The sequence below is a fragment of the Ipomoea triloba genome, chromosome 1 (genome assembly GCF_003576645.1).
Source record: "Ipomoea triloba cultivar NCNSP0323 chromosome 1, ASM357664v1".
Lineage (NCBI taxonomy): Eukaryota > Viridiplantae > Streptophyta > Magnoliopsida > Solanales > Convolvulaceae > Ipomoea > Ipomoea triloba.
In genome coordinates, this window is record NC_044916.1 from 14,287,563 (window position 1) to 14,305,594 (window position 18,032).

Sequence of the window (18,032 nt, forward strand, 5' to 3'; positions counted from 1 at the left end):
GCTTTCATCTGATTTAACCATAAACTGGCCAAATAAATTGTGATCTTCCTAGAGACTCCATAGGGTGATGACATGTGGCAACCAAATCTAGCCTAAGATTGATCATTTAATGCTAGCATTAATGAGGTATGGTGCAATTGCACTTGATTTCTTAGTCTTCAAGCTAGAGCTCACATCATCATCTCTCTCATCCTACTCCATCTCATTTTCGTAGATCACCCAAGGAAGAAGAAGAAAAAATAAAATTGTTTAGTCTTCCATTGTGATCAAAGAGCTCCCAAGCATTTTTCAAACTCAAATGTCTAAGTGTAGGTAAGATTTTAGACTTTGTTTGGTTGAAACCTTCTTAGAATTTAAGTGTAAACTAAAGGTGCATGGAAATGTTGTTATTATGGTGATATTTTTAGGATCTTGGACTCAAAGGAAGGAAAACAACAATTTCTACCATTTTTTTTAGGATCTTCCAAAAGAGGTAAGGAATCCCTTTATTTGGTTGAGGTTGTTTGAAACTAGATAATTGATAGTAAATGATGAGATTAGGAGTTTTATGAATATGTTTTTATACATGATAATGGCTGAAAATGCATGTACATATTATATTTATGCCCATATAGGCTTATACTTGTGAAAATATTGACAAGAAATTTAGCTAGTCTCTGGCAGTGACTTCCGAGAATTTCTGGGAAAAATCGGTAAGGTATTTTGATCCTAAATTTTTTGGACATGTAGATCTATAAGTGTAGAACCTACATATAAAATTTCATAATGATCGGAGTAGTATAAGTATGGTTTCCGGAATTTTTCCCAAAACTGGTCCAGAGAGGAAAGATTCTGGACAGCACACTGCCAAGGGCAAAAATGGAATTTTCTGTGTTAATTCGTGATCCAAAATGACCCAAACTTTTTATGGACATCAAGTACTATGAGTTAGGGTTCTACCATAAAAATTTCAAGTGAAAAAGAGTTCGGGAACTATAGTTACCGGCTTAATCTTTCGGACTGCGCCATGCTGAAAATTTCTGGACAGAATCGGTTATAAACAGTTTTTACAAAATATCTTTGTAACAAAATTAGTGACGAAATTCTGGGATGTTACAACCATATTGGAAGAATTAAATTATTTTGAAAATGCTATTTGATTCCAGGAAAGAAAAGAAAATGTTTTCAAACCTTAATTCTAGTAAAAGTGGTGAAGGATCTTGTTAACCACGGAATAAAGATGAGCTTAAAGTGCCTATTCCGCATGGTAATTATGTGTATGATCATTCATACTGTGGGCGAAGTCTATTCGCCGAGTACTATATCACCCGGAAAGAAAAGGACTCCTACGGGGGTGTGCACACTTAAGTATAGTCACTCTATGTTCGGGTAGGTGTCGTTCTTATGAACCTAGTGAGGCTAGCTAGGAATCATTCCAACGCTCCTATAAGTCCAGGGGATCAGTACTAGACCGGGCGATGACCACTGAACCCGAGTTCAACGATCCAAGTGGTCAAAAGTGGAGAAAGAACTCCAAAGGCCTCACACTTTCTATCTAGAACTAAGTGGAATTTTGAAATATGAATGTAGTTACTCCGTAACTACGGGAAAGAGAAATGTGACAAGTATTTAAGTACCCAAAGGTGTGGGTGATCCCTCTTTTTGAAAAGTGAAAAATGATGAGGATTTCATTATGATGGAAGGTTTTTCTATTAAAGTGATTACAAGCAAGATGTGTGATTTATGTTTTCTACTACTTACTAGTATGCTTAATTGTTTATCAATATATTATTGGGTATGTAAATGATTACCAAATGACCTTGTCAAGGGGGAAGATGATATGAGATGTTATTGAATTTTGCTCATAGTGTATGCAAGTTGCTCTTTATAACTGTTGCAGGTAGAATATTTGCCGATGAGTAAGGTATAGGGTTTTCTATGTAGCAATTTTTACAAAACCTTTATTTAGTTTTGAATGACCCATGGATATCCTTACTTAGCCGTCGCGCTAACTACACTTCACCGTGTCTCTTATCAGATGTTGTCTAGCGTGGGCTCTTGTAGCCCGATGAGCGCTGAGAGCTCATCTAAGTTGTGTTTCCAGTGTTGGACTATGATGATTAGGTGCAGTTCCTGCTTGATGATGATCCCTATGCTCCTCCGGCTCCTCCTGCTCCGCCCATTCCGAAGTACACTGTTTAGAATAACTCCTTCCTTTTTGTTGTGTGAATATCTTTTGTAGCCTAGTATGGTTAACAAGTTGTGGACAACTTAAACTTTCATGTTTTTGGACCCAATGGGTCGATCCTTGTATATATAGTAGTAGCTAACCTAGCTACCTTCCTTTCTTCCGCTGCAATATCTACGTAAAGCTTTTGTCAAGTAGAAAGTGTGTGAAACAATTTTCCTTCTTTAGCCTGTGCATCTAGAGTGGACTCTTTCTGGATTTGATTGGGTTCAGTCTAGGTGTGGCGGTAACCACTCCGGATGTACGGTATAGCCGAGTCGGGGTGTTACATATATATTCTATACGGGTGTGTAAACCTATTTACAAGCTTACTATATTATGTATGTTCTCACGAGTGTGAGTGGTGGTTGCTTAGCATTCTTTTGCTAATGGTTTTCTAAATGTTTTCCAGGTATGGAGTAGTCTAAGCCGTGAGCGCGCTAGAGCTATATCGTTATGATGCTTTGCTTAGACTAGATTATGTTTAGTTTCCTTTCAGGGCCTGTGTGCCGTTTTCTTGGATTATGTACCTTTGACTAGTTTGTGACTATGACGTTTGAGGATTATGTTTGTTTTTGGATTTATAGCCAGTGTACCTAGGAAGGATTGTACCTAGGTGTGGCATGACACCCTTCAGGTTTTATATATGCTTCCGCTTTGGTTATGATTAGTTCTTGAGATCTATAGCTTTTATGTTAAGTTATATCTATCTTAGCTTGTGAAAAGTTGGGGTGTCACATAATTACCGGGATTCAAGGCTTGAATTAAATCCGGGGTATCACAACATCCATCTTTCATTCTCAGCTAATCTAATAGTTGGTTTCTTCTTTCTAATAAGCCTTAATGTCGATATGTCTCTGCCCCTTTTATGAGGTTCTGTGGTTCAGATCTGCACAGTATTGGTGGAAGACTACGGAAGTCTTGATGGAACACTAAGGTTGCGTTTAGCTAGTTCGACGAGACTATGATAATATTTTGAACTTCAAATCTGAGTCTCACAACTACCATAGTTTTGCTGAGGAAGTGATGATTCAATAAATCAAACAGACCGAAATCTATTAAACATACTACCTTAATCGACCGAAACCGATTATGTCAATTTCTATTGATTATTTCAGTAACTAATTATTTTCCATACATTATAGCACTATTAAGTGGTGCAAGTAATAGGCTATTTATGGCCATTATGTTGTGGTTTGAAACGGAAGTAACGGTTTTCGTTACTTAGCCTATAATGATAGCACGTAGGCTATTTAAGCTCAGTCCTCCCACTGCTCCTGCTATAGCTTTACGGACTACACCATCTAGTTGCTCAGTAGACAAACAATAATATTAAGCAATGCAACAGAAATCAACAACTATGGCTTGAGGTGCTCAATCCTATTGGCTTCTGTTGTCAGGTTAAATCGTTACATTAAAAAATGAATGTATATTTATTTTAACATTTGGTATCAGAGCCTATTTAATCTTTGCCTAGTTGTTTAAATTACATGCTAGATACATATTTTTTACGTTCATAATATGCAGTATATGCTTTACTATTTTTTCCTTGAAAATATGTATACAACATGTATATCTATGCTTTGCTTTTTCATTATTATCTGCATATATATTCAGATTTCATATATGTATATATATACATTTTATTTTTTCCAGAAACAATTTTAGAAAATATTTTAATTGTTTTTTGTATTATAAAGAAATTATAATAATAAAACTTACTGTCCTGTTCGCCATTTTGTGGATTCCGGTCTTCGATCACGGTCGTCGGGGGCCATTGAAGACGGTGGAGGACAATGAGATGGCTGGTTCGTGGCTGAGTCAGGGTGGCAGACGTTGTCGCTGCAACAAGGTAAAACAGTGGAGGTGCGCTAGATTCGCTGCTATTTTCCCCTTCTTCAGGCGACGCGACGTCTTGTTTCCTGGTCTTCTTTGGGTGACGTCGACGATGAAGCTTGGAGTTGTAGCGACCATCAGGCAGCTGGCGGGTGGCAATGATGTTGCAATGCTGGAGCTGGGATCTTCGGCGACGTCGTTGCTTTGCCTTCTCCTTCAGGTGACGTCGGCGACAACGCTGTTCAGGCTCTTGTCGACAACGGTAAGGCTAGGTTCGGCGGCGTAGCGGAGTTGGTTTCCCGATGGAGCAGACGCCAGCAGCATGAGCGTTAGCAATGGCGTTGTCGATGGCAGTGGCGCTTCATCAGGTAATTCCATCTCCATTCGTCTTTACTCTCCGGCTTGCTCTAGCCCATTTCGGCTAGCCCACTCAACCATTAATAATATTTTGGCCTATTTAGTTTATTTAAGGCATATGGATTTGCTTTAAATTTTGGGTTCATTATTATTAAAGATATGGGCCTACTTTGGTTCTTAGGCTTGCTTAAGGATTTTTCTTCATCATATTTTGGACTTCTTCTAGCTATATTGTTCCCTTTATTTTTCCTGTAATTCATTATTAGATTATTATTCAACTTTAGTCAAATATTAATTTGTTCTTTGAAATTTAATTTAATATTTCAGTGTATAATAAATTGCTTGAAGTATTGCATTTTATTTAGAATATATAGGTTAATAATATTTTTTTTTTTATAGAAAAGGAGGGAGTAAAAACCCGTTGGTCTAACTACAAAGTATCCATTCCCAACTCACGAGGAACCCTTCTATGGAACCCGGCCCCAATGGCATCCTCTTCAAGAATCACTCGCAGGTCACTTGGAACCAACATGAACTAGTAGAAATTTTCAGATTGGCTTAGGGCCTTTTTAGCAAGAGAATCAGCCAAACGATTCTACTCCCGGTAAACATGAGCGAATACAATCTCCTCAAAACCAACAACTGCATTTCTACAACGTTTAATGATGTTGAGAAAATTGCCATTCTCCAGACCGGCACATTGTAAAGCTTTTACCGTACTCATCGAATCACATTCCACAACTAATCTTTGAATACCTAGTGTTTTTGCCATGAACAGGCCTTGTAAGGCCCCCCAAGCTTCGGATACTTCAGGCGAGCAGACACCTATTTTGTACTGAAAACCGCAGAGCCAACTCCCGTCCTGGTCGCGTAGAACACCCCCGCAACCAGCGGCGTTAGTCCCCTGTGAACAGCAACCATCGACGCTCAACTTCGACCAACCGGATTGTGGCTTCGTCCACGATACAATGGCTTCAATGGTGCTTCTCCGCTGCAAATTGGAGTCGCGGCGAACGGCAAAAGCAGCAGAGGCCTCCAACTCGTGTCGGGTAATCCACCGCAGCTTCTGGGTCATCGGGATGTTGATTTGCTTAAAAGTGGCATCGTTCCGCCACTTCCAAATCCACCACATCCCAATAGCAAAGCGCGGAGGCCAATCAGCGTGTAATCCCACCGAAGTCTCACCCCTAATGTTCGCCAAAAACCACTCATCCCAATCCAAATGATCAAGAACCGCATGCACTCGGGGACTCAAAGCAGCGTTCAAAATATCCTTGGCCTCATTGCAATAGCGGAACAGATGGTTCCTGTCCTCCTGGTGCCCTGCACAAAAACCACAGTAAGAATTAGAAGTCAAATGTCGGCAAGTTCTTTCAACGTTGGTCATGATGGCACCATGCATAACCATCCAAAGAAAAAAACAAATCCTGTGTGGCACTTTAATTTCCCAAATACGCATCCAATCAGGGGTGGTTCGTAACAAAGTGCGAGGGGTGATAGCCTCATAAGCAGATTATAAAGAAAAATTCCCAGATGAGTCAAGGTGCCATCGGATGCTATCTTCCTCCTCTCCATTCGGAGACAAAACATAGGAAGCCAATTGTTGCAATATGTTTGAAGGTAAAAGGTCCGTGAGGAGCTCCCACTTCCATCCTCTCCCTTCAGTCCAAAACTCATTCACCGTGGCATATAGAATAGGAAGGCTTAGAGACGTGCTCAGCAGCTGACTAAGAGGGAAAGGAGCAATCCATTTATCCATCCAAAACCGAGTAGTTCTCCCATTTCGAACAATGTTAATTATACCAGCTTCCAGAACCTGGGTGGCCATGCGAATACCTTTCCAAGCATTGGATAAAGAAGTAGATCGACCGCTTTTATATTTTCCAGTTAAAGTTCGAGCCAAAAGGGAGTCCTTTTCTTGCCGAATACGCCATCCTAGTTTAACCATGTAGGCCATATTCAGCTCCTGAAGTCGACGTATGCCTAGCCCACCGATATCCTTGGGACTAGCAACCGTATCCCAATAAACTAGATGTAATCTGTTGCTATGATTTCCATTATCTTCGTGACCCCAAATAAAACGGCGCATAGACCGCTCTATAGCTTGACAGACACCTTTAGGGGGCACTGTGGATTGCATAGTATATGATGGAATGGTGTTGAGAACAGACTGAGCTAGAGTAACACGTCCTGCTAAAAGGACAGACTGTAACCCCTCGGCTTTTCCGTAAGACTAAGGTTCGAAAAATATTTCCTTAGGCTATGACATTCATGAAATGGTCCCTCGAGGCTTCAAAAGAATTTTTTTATAAGGAAGTATAGTGGTTATTAAGTTGCGATCGTTCGTGCCGGTCACGAACCGTAAAATTTTAGGAATTAGTATTCGGACCCGACTATCCTAGGAAATGGATTATTAGACACCATATTATTATTCTTGAATTTCCTATTCAATTAAATCAGCTCATAGCAGCGAAAATTTATTTTGATCGTAGCATCGCAGAATTTCGCGGTGTACCGAACCTAGCCCAATTTCAAGTTTCAGTCTGGGATAAATTTTCGGTTTCAAAATTATTCCTGTTTAAATTATTTTCTACCGAAACTTTATCTGTTTGGACCCCAACTGATAAGTTTAAAAATACTTTATTATTTTATTCCATTTCTTCTTCCCATAAGAACATTTGCCTCAAAAGTGATAATGTCCCAAAGCATGTTATTCCTCTTGTTCCATTCTTGTCTTCCTTGGCTGATTTCACACGAGAGAGAAAGGGAGAGAGCAACTTCATCTCCTTCACCATTTTCCTCCATTAAAACCATAGCCAAGCTTGTACACAACTCTCCAATTTGTTCGGTAAGATTTCAATATTATTCGGTAGAAAGCTTTGTATTCCTTCCTAGATCATGAATCTAAGCTTAGTTTCTTTGTATTTGTGGTTATGGTGTTGATTTTGACCCTAGGATTTTAAGGTGAATTTGGGGAAAGATCCAAGAGTTGCTTCTACGGTATTAGTACACTCCCGAAAGGTAAGAAATCCCTTAAGTCGGTTTAGTTACTTGAAAGTGGACAATTGCTAGTAAATAATGAGATTAGGAGTTTTATGAATATGTTTTTATACATGATAATGGCCGTATATGCATGTACCTATTATATTTATACCCATATAGACTTATACTTGTGAAAATATTGACAAGAATTTAAGATAGTCTCTGGCAGTGACTTCCGTGAATTTCTGGGAAAAATCGGTAAGGTATTTTGATCCAATTTTTTTTATACATGTAGTTATATAAGTGTAGAACCTACATATAAAATTTCATAATGATCGGAGTAGTATAAGTATAGTTTTCGAATTTTTCTCCAAAACTGGTCCAGAGAGAGAGAAATTCCGGACAGCACACTGCCAAGGGCAAAAATGGAATTTCTGTGTTAATTCGTGAACCTAGGTGACCAAATATTTTTATGAACATCAAGTACTATGAGTTAGGGTTCTACCATAAAAATTTCAAGTGAAAAAGAGTTCGGGAACTATTTTTACCGGCTCAATCTTTCGGACTGCGCAAGCTGAATTACTGTCCAGAATAGGCAGAATCCGTGGACGCGGTAGTGAACGTGCGTCCACCGGGCGTCCAAGGGCGCGAAAGTAAGATTAAATGGTGTAAGCTTGATTATTGATTATTGATGTTTAGAAGATGAGGTTGTTTGATGTTCGTGAGATCAAACTAAGCTTTGATAGTTGTTGATGTTTAGATGATGGGGTTGTAATGAACCTAAGAGGTTATGAGACTGATGATGATGTTATAACATGTTGATACATGGGTTATGAAATGGTGACAAAGTTAGGATGGATATTACTGATGATTGTAATGATCATAGATAGTAATTAGAGCTTAATTAAGGACTTAGTAATTAATGATGGATTAACAATGGAGTTCAGAAGGTGATTAAGCTCTAATTGTAGTGATTAAGGACTGATAATAGTTATTAAGGTTTAATGACTGGATGAATAGACGGAATGGTAATTAATATATTATCAAGGTGGGACTAATTATTTGAAGGATTATCTTTGGTGATTATTGTGAGATCTTTGTTATGGGCAATACTCTCTATTTGGTGGTTATGTTGAAAGATTGGAATTACTCTTTTAGAATTTATTTGGAGAGGTTGGAATTCTCTCTTTGGTTATTATTTTAAGAACTTGGAAGTGATTCTTTTGATTTGGGGATTGTTGATGTTTACTTGAGGATTTAAAATATCTCTTTGGTAAATATACTATGGTTTAAAGAAAGTTTGAGTGGTGATGATATTACGATGTTTATTAAGGAAATTGTTATATGGAAATATTGAGATAAAGATTGTATATGGTGAATTTTGAGGAAATAGTTGTTGAACGACTTTGGATTATGGTTAGGTAATGACTTTACCTCAAGTTACGAACTAATGGTATTAATGCTTTCGAGGACTTGATAATGATGTTATAATGTTGTTGACTTGTTGTCGATGATGGATTACAAGGTTAGTAGTTACTAATGACAATAATTAATGTTTAAGAGTGATTAAGGTCAATTGTTGGATTATGGGTGACTAAGTATCGATTATGGAGGTGCGATATCCTCAAGTTATGATCTAATGGTGTTGATCATGGTAGAAGTTGTTGATGTCGATAGTGACAAGGATAACTATCTATTATTAGTTAATTGTGGAACCATGATTATGGATTACCGATGATGATTGGATTGTACGATGAACTGAGATTCATGATAAGGAATAAGGTTAAGGATGTGAATATTAACGGCGCTATGAATCGATTGATTCATAAATGATTGACTATGGGTTCATACTATTATTATAATAGTAGTGGAAATGGATATATGTAGTGTTAGTAGAATATACAAGTGTATAACTAGCGGGATTGATTTTAAGTATGGGACTTGAATATGAAGTATATCCAAGAATATCCTAGTATTGTATATGATGAAGTATCCGATGAGTGACCAGCTTGTGTCCAATTATGCTTTCTTCGAATCTTTGCTCGTGCTTGAGCTATGCTTGAAAAGCCTTTCGGCAAGTAAAAATGTTTATAAAACTTACGTTGCAGAACGTATGCTATTTTGGTAAACGGGTTGTCAAAACCTTATTTTTGGGGAAAGTACCACTTTTGTAAGTGTGTACTTTACATGAGAGTGATGAGGAAATGATGTTTGAAAAGCCTGCGGGCACTGAAAGTATTTTGAAAATCCTTCAGGGGCTAATGAGGTAACCAATTTTAAGTATTGGACTCAATTGTGAAATATGTCCAAAAGAAATGATTTAAGAAAGAAAAACTGAAGGAAGGAAAATGTTTTCAAACCCTTAGTTTCTGGAACAAGGTGGGGACCTTCGGGAAGGCTTAAATGCACGACCCGGGGTTGGAATAAGGGTGGACCTACGGGAGGGCTGGAGTGCCATGGCCCTAGGTTGGGATAAGGAGACCGACGGGAAGGCAGGGAAATGCCACTGCCCAAGGTTTGAGAAGGAGAATTGAGAAATGTTCAAAGTGCTTACTCAGGGGAAACTAAGTGGAATTTTTGGCTATGAAAATTATTGTTACTCTGGGCTGCGGTTCAGATTATTATAGAGCTGCGGTTCTATTTGCAAATGAAAATTGTTGTTACTCTGGGCTGCGGTTCAGATTATTATAAGCATTAGAGCTGCGGTTCTATTGCAAATGATGGAATTCCTGGAAATGTAAAATTTTGCAAACTTGTCCAAAAAGGGCATGAAAATGATTTTGAGCGGCAAGTTATGCCATTATTCTTATTTGAGAAGAGCTTTACAAGATTTAAGGTTTATACGCTTTTATGCTATTCATAAATCGTTTGGTTGCAGGTAGATTTTCAAATCATGGGTAAAACTTTATAAAACTTTCAGATTATCTATGTTTTCAAACCTTTGTCTACTCTAAAGTGACAATGGATTTTCTTACTTAGCCGTCGCGCTAACTGCACTTCATTGTGCCCTTTATCAGATGCAGTTTAGTGAGTACCTCTGTGGCCGATGAGCTCAGAATAGAAGAGAAGTGCAGGTTGAGGTCTACTATGATGTTGTTGTAGTATGTTGGTGTTGTAAGTTTAGCCTGTGCACTTAGAGTGGAGTTTGTCAAAGAGGTGATAGAATTCACTCTAGGTGTGGCGGTAGCACCCAGTTTTCTGCTGATAAGATGTAAGCTTCCGCTGATGTATTATTACGGATTTGTAATAAATGTAAGAGTGAAAATTGGGGTGTTACACAGAGTCTTGGCCCTCCAACCGTCTAAACGGCACTGAATTCTGTCTATCAACCTAGAGTAGGATCTACAAGTTACTCTCCCATGGATGGTAGGCACCCCAAGATATTTGCCAATATCATTTGTTCTGTCAAAATGGAGTCTGTCTGATATCTCCCTGGCCATGTCCAACGGTGTATTATTGGAAAAGAAAACCTAGGATTTAGTATAATTAACAGTTTGACCTGACGCAGCGTAGAAACGAAGCAGGCAGTCATGTATAACGTCTACTTGATCGGTAGAAGCTTCAGCAAATAACACCATATCATCGGCAAAGCATAGATGTGTTAAGACCGGACAATCAGGAGCTAGTTTGATACCTTTCCAAGCTCCTGAATTGACACGTAACGCTATCATCTGGCTGAGCTTCTCCAAACACAAAACAAAAATAGCCGGAGACATAGGGTCTCCTTGCCGGATACCCCGTGCAGGGCTAAACTGTGGCAGTCTCTCTCCATTCCAGTTAACAGAAAAACGTGGAGATCTAATGCACTGCATAAACACCCTAATCCATTCCGAGCTAAAACCGATTTCTCCAAAGACCGACTCAATGAAATCCCAGGATAGACAATCATAAGCCTTCTCAAAATCGAGTTTTATGGCCATGATACCAGTCGAGCCTCTCTTTGTGCGCATGGTATGCATCATCTCTTGCTAGACTAAAATATTGTCCGAAATTTGTCGTCCTGGGACAAAAGAGCTCTGAAAAGGGCCAACCAAATTTGGAAGGATGCATTTCAGCCAGTTCGTGATAGTCTTAGTGATCACTTTGTAGCTCACGTTGCACAAACTGATAGGGCGAAATTGCTTTATCGTCTCTGGCGATCCAACTTTAGGAATGAGTGCTAGAAGTGTATCATTTAAGCCTTCCGGCAAGACTCCGGACTCAATAGAATTTGCAACCATCTCAGACAAACTCGTCCCTACGGTGCCCCACATTCATTGATTAAAAACCGCGTGAAGGCCATCGGGTCCCGGGGCTTTGAACGGAGCCATATCAAACAGCGCACTCCGTACCTCGTCCTTCGTGATTGCTAGGTTAAAGCGCCGCCATTCATCATCCGATAAAGACGGAAAAACACCTTCCAACGTGGTAAGCCGTCGAACAGCAGAGGGCTCCGTGAAAAGATTCACATAGTAAGTATTAACATGAGTCTTGAGAAGATCCGCGTCTGTAATCCAATCCCCGTTGTCGTGCTTAAGACTGGAAACAGTGTTTTGGGATTTTCGAACAGCAGTAGCAATGTGATAATATTTCGTGTTCCTGTCCCCGGAAACTATCCAGTCCTCGCGGGATCGTTGATACCACATTAACTCTTCTTGAAATAGAATATCTTGATATTCGGCGACAAGTTTCTTTTCTAACTTGACAAGACCACCGTGTAAGTTATGAGAAATCCGCCGCTGCACTCTCCCAGGCGTGCAAGGATAATTTTTTTGCGGTGAACGATATTACCAAAAACCTGCTTATTGCAAATGGAAAGAGTTGTAGTTAAAAAAGGTATATTTTCCATAAAATTCCTTCACGAACACCAGGAAGTACTAACAACTTCCGCCAGTCTATGATCAGTCAGCCATGCTGCTTGAAAACGAAAGGGAACCTCATTTAAGCGCGGCGCGTATGCCCGAGTTGTAATTAGGGTCGGGGCATGGTCAGAAGAAATCCGGGGAAGGTGCACAACAGAAGCGTCCGGGAAACGATGCCTCCAAGGAATGTTACAAAGGGCCCGGTCAAGCCATGCCCCTTTTGCATACCCCGCTTGATCATTTTTCATCCAAGTGAGTTTAGGACCGCTAAAGCCCATGTCAACGAGACCTTCAGAATGGATCCAATCAATAAAATCAGAACTTCTCTGCATGGAAAACGCCGAATAATTAGAGGTTTCATCTTGGTTTATAACGGAATTAAAGTCCCCGGCCACCAGCATAGGTCCGGAAAGACCCTCTTTGTCATAATCAGTTCATTCCATAACTGGCGGCGGAGGTGGTGAGTTGGACTCCCATAGACAACCGTAAAGAACCAGTAATCCTGAGGGCCCTCATTGACCTGCAGAATAACAAACTGAGGATGAGTGAATATGACCTCAACATGAATGGCAACATCCCAAAAGATCCAAATACCCCCACTAAAACCCACCGCCTCCACCCGAACCCAATCAGAGAAACCCAGTTTCTTACAAATTGCATTAGCTTGGGATCCCGAGACTTTAGGTTCAACGAGGCCAAGGATGGCGGGTTTATGGGATTGGATAAGATTTTTAAGAACGCGTTGGAAAGCTCTACCACCCGCGCCTTGACAGTTCCAAATGATGTAATGCATAGAAAAACACAAACAAAGAAAGGAAAGAAATAAAGAAACTGTAACGCCCCAATTTTCAACTCTTACATTTATTACAAATCAGTATTCATATGCTGTGGAAGCTTTCATCTTATCAGCAGAAAACTGGGTGCTACCGCCACACCTAGAGTGAATTCTATCACCTCTTTGACAAACTCCACTCTAAGTGCACAGGCTAAACTTACAACATTAACAACAATCCCTGTCTACATTTGAGAGTAGACCCCAACCTCAACTTCCATCCTATTTAGAGCTCATCGGGCTATAGGAACCCACCCTATATAACATCTGTTAACAGAAAACACATTGAAGTGTAGTTAGCACGACGGCTAAGCAAGGATATCCATGGGTTATTCAAAACTAAATAAAGGTTTTGTAAAAATTTACATAGAAACCCTATACCTTACTCATCGGCAGAGATTCTACCTGCAACAGTTATAAATAGCAACTTGCATACACTATGAGCAAAATTCAATAACGTCTCAAATCATTTTCCCTCTTGACAAGGTCATTTGGTAATCATTTTCATACCCAATAAGATATTGTTAAACAATTAAGCATACTAGTAAGTAATGGAAAACATAAATCACACATCTTGCTTGTAATCACCTTAGTAGAAAAACCTTTCCCTAATGATGAAATTCTCATCACTTTTCACTCTTCAAAGAGAGAGATCACCCACAACCTTTGGGTCCTTAAATACTTGTCACATCTTTCTTTCCCGTAGCTACGGCGTAACTACATTCACATTTCAAAATTCCACTTAGTCCTAGATAGAAAGTGTGAGGCCTTTGGAGTCCTTTCTCCACTTTTGACCACTTGGATCGTTGAACTCGGGTTTAGTGGTCATCGCCCGGTCTAATACTGATCCCCTGGACTTATAGGAGCGTTGGAATGATTCCTAGCTAGCCTCACTAGGTTCATAAGAACGACACCTACCCGAACATAGAGTGACTATACTTAAGTGTGCACACCCCCTTAAGAGTACCTTTTCCTTCCGGGTGATATAGTACTCGGCGAATAGACTTCGCCCACAGTATGATTGATCATACACATAATTACCATGCGGAATAGGCACTTTAAGCTCATCTTTATTCCGTGGTTAACAAGATCCTTCACCACTTTACTAGAACTAAGGTTTGAAAACATTTTTCTACTATTTCTCTTTCTTGCATTGAAAATATTTTGGACATACTTGGGTCAATTCCAATACTCGGAAATTAATCCTCCTTTTAACCCAATTCAAAAAATCCTGCTTTTCTTTTGCCAAACACTTGGATGATCCACTAACATCCTTTCGCAAAAGTAAACCAAGTGTAACTACTCTACACTTTCAACTCCACATTTATCACCCAAGTGTAACTACTCTACACTTTCAACTCCACATTTATCACATAAGTCTCACATTTGGCACATACATCTCAATGCATATAACATATAGTCTCACATTTGGCACATACATCTCAATGCATATAACATATACATTTCCATTTGGCACATACATCTCAATGCATATAACATATACATTTCCCAACTGCACATACATCTCAATGCATATAACATATACATTTCCCAACTTCAACATAGGCTCAATGCATATAACATATACATTTCCCAACTTCAACATAGGAATAACACATAACATATATTTATTCTTCTCACTAACCACATATACAATTATGGGTTATACATACCATATACGATACACCAAATGTGACCTTTTATTAATACATACATACCCATATATGTACATATATATTTATAGTTTAATCACACACACCATACGTGTATATATATATATATATATATATATATATATATATACCCACACGGTTTTCCTATATATACATTTACATAAAACACATATATAAAATTATATATATATGTATACTATACTACACGTACCTATCTTTCTTATATATGCATAATCACATTTATAAATATATATACTATACTACACGTATATACATACTATATATAGGTACACAATAGTTATAAATATATATATATATTACACGTACACTCATACTATATATATATGTACATAATACTTATAATTATATATATATAATTTGCACCATACGTACATATACTCAAATATGTACACAATACATATATATACATTCATCATGTACACCAAAAATTCCACCTAGAACCCATCATATTTCAACCAACTATCAATTATCTAGTTTCAAACAACCTCAACCAATTAAAGGGATTCCTTACCTCAACCGGGTTTCTAATTTCGTAGAAGATCCTTGGAGTTGATTTTCCTCAATTTCACCTTAAAACCCTAGAATTCCATCAACAACATAACACATAATTTTAAGAAATCTTAACTTAGATTCTTGTTCTAGAATGAAAAATAAAGCTATCTACCGAATAAAATTGGAGTTTTACCGAATATTTTGAGACTTGTGTAGAAATCTTGGCTATGGAAGCTAGCTTTAATGGAGGAAAATGGTGAAGATCACTCTCTCTCTCTCTCTCTCTCTCTCTCTCTTTCTCACGAAATTGATGGATGAAGAAATGAAATGGAAGAAATGAAACTTCTTCCTTCCTAACATATATATATATACACGTAATATTATATATATAATAATAATAATAATAATAATAAAATATATGGAATGCTTATCCAAACTCATCTCTTAAAATTAATATTTTAATCATATGGTAAAAATTGTGACACTTGTCACTACCTTGTGGTGGGTAAGGGAAAATATCTTCTTTTGGACTGTTCGGGATTAAAACAGATGAATTCTCGGTAGAAAATAATTTAATTCCAATAATTTTCGAAACCAAAAATTTATCCCAGATTGAAACTTAAAATTGGGCTAGGTTCGGTACACCGCGAAATTTCGCGATGTACGATCAAAAATAAATTTTTGCTGCTATGGGCTAATTTAATTAAATAGGAAATTCCAGAATAATAGTATGGTGTCTAAAAATCCATTTCCTAAGACAAACGGGCCCGAATACTAGTTCATAAATTTTTTACGGTTCGTGACCGGGACGTACGATCGCAGCTTAATAACTTATAAAAATTCTTTTGAAATATCTGAAGATCATAACTTATGAATGTCAACGCCTTAGGATAAAATAATAATGTTAGGAAAATACGGGGTATTACAGAAACCAAAAAAGGCAACCACGAAGAGGAAACACAAAAAAACAAAGAAAAACTCAAACAATGGCGGATGGGGCATCCGCCACCCTCTGAGTTTCACCACGAGGATCGTCAATCTCCATCACCACATCACCCTCGTTGTCATAACCGTCAGGCGGATCCCCGTGGTGCTCCGGAGCAGGGCAATCACCGGTTGGCTCTGCGTTGGCCATGGAATCTCCCTTGCAAACACGTGTCGACTCAATTGAATTGCCCCCCCCCCCCCCACTCGCCTCGAACCACCACATGCTCATCCTCTTCAGCAACTCTTCTAGTAGTGGAAACTGGACGTGTTGTACCTCCGGGTAGGGCCTTCTCAGTTGTTGGTTGTGACGGGGCAACGGGTTCATTAGCAATTTGGCGCTCATTAACTATAACATTTGCACGCCGAGATCTCCCCCCCCCCACCACAGTAGACGGTGTAGTAACGTGATTCAGCGCCCCTGGAGAATTCCCCCCAGGCTGTTCGCATCGAGTAGGATTCGGACTAGCATCATCACCCCCTGCGTCCTGGTCGTCAGCAATAACTTCAGTGTCCAACATCGCATACCTCGAGCCCGATGCATTCTGAGCAGAATTTGTCGTTGTAACAGACTTGTCACGTTGTCCAGAACGCACCCCCTGCCGCCCTTGACTCACCTAACGTCCTTTCGGACGACGCTCCTTGCGTGTAACAATGATCCAGGATCCGTATGGTGCGCTAGTGTGCTTAGATAAATTCTGCTGCAAAATTCCCCCATCTGCTGATGAAGCACGACCAGGACCCTGTGCACCTGCATCATCATGTCGCGGAACCTCTGTTTCTGTAGCAGTGTGAGGATGCGTAGGGCATATCTCCCTTCTATGACCATAGAGCCCACAAGAAAAGCAAACAAGGTGCATACCCTCATATGCCACCTGCCACACTTTTTCTTCCAACGTAAACCTGGAGATCAAAGGGCGAGTAAGATCGATTTCAACGTACACTCTAGCGAACTTGCCTCGCGAAACAAGGCTTGTCGTGTGATCAACTCGAACAGTCCACCCTAGCTTATTCCCAATCTTGCGCAAAGTTAAGATATTATAATATTCGACGGGGAGATTCGGAAATCTAATCCACACAAGAACTTTCTCAGTAGTATCCGTCAGCGGATCAAAGTTCGGTACCCATTGTTTGACAATCAGATAATGATCGAGGACCATCCACGGGCCTTCGAACATTGCAAATTCCAGATCCTCCACAGAACCGAACTTGACAAAGAAATAGTCATTTTCTAAGGCAATAAGCTCCATTCGAATCTTTGGTTTCCACATAGTATTCAGACGCCATAACAGATATGCATAACCTACCTTTCTGCCCACAACTTTAATGATGAGGGACTTCCTCCACGGTTCCCTGATCCTTTCCTTCTCCTGATCCGTAAGACGAATTGTGGGACAAGTAGGATCATCATCTAGCACCAATGGATCAGCCTCTTCCTCCTCACCCAAGATATCATTCGAACTGTCATTAGCAATCATGAAAGGTGCAGTATTGGAACCAGATCCAACCACAGATTCAAGATAGGATCGTGGTTGCACTTCCGTGACTCCTCCAACAGGAGGTTGGTCTGGCAAATCCGACGCAGTTGCACTCTCCATCACAAGATGACATCTAGTTTCCCCCTACATCTGCACATCCATTGCTCCAGTCTGAGTCTCTGGGACGGTCTCAACGGCATTATGAAGTTCAACATCAGCATCCACATTCGTGGCCGCCACCGAGGAAACTGGTGGAGAAACTGCCGGATCGTGCTCGGGACCCCCTTCCGCAGAAGTTGGCGGCGATTCCATAGCAATATCCATCGCTTT

General features: G+C 39.6%; 1 protein-coding gene across 1 annotated transcript; it reads right to left on the minus strand.

Moving 5' to 3' along the window:
- Positions 1-16,841: 16,841 nt before the first annotated feature.
- On the minus strand, positions 16,842-17,822 carry LOC115997607. Its single transcript, XM_031237231.1, has one exon. It carries the CDS (start codon positions 17,820-17,822, stop codon positions 16,842-16,844), a length of 981 nt encoding a protein of 326 aa, XP_031093091.1.
- Positions 17,823-18,032: the final 210 nt, after the last annotated feature.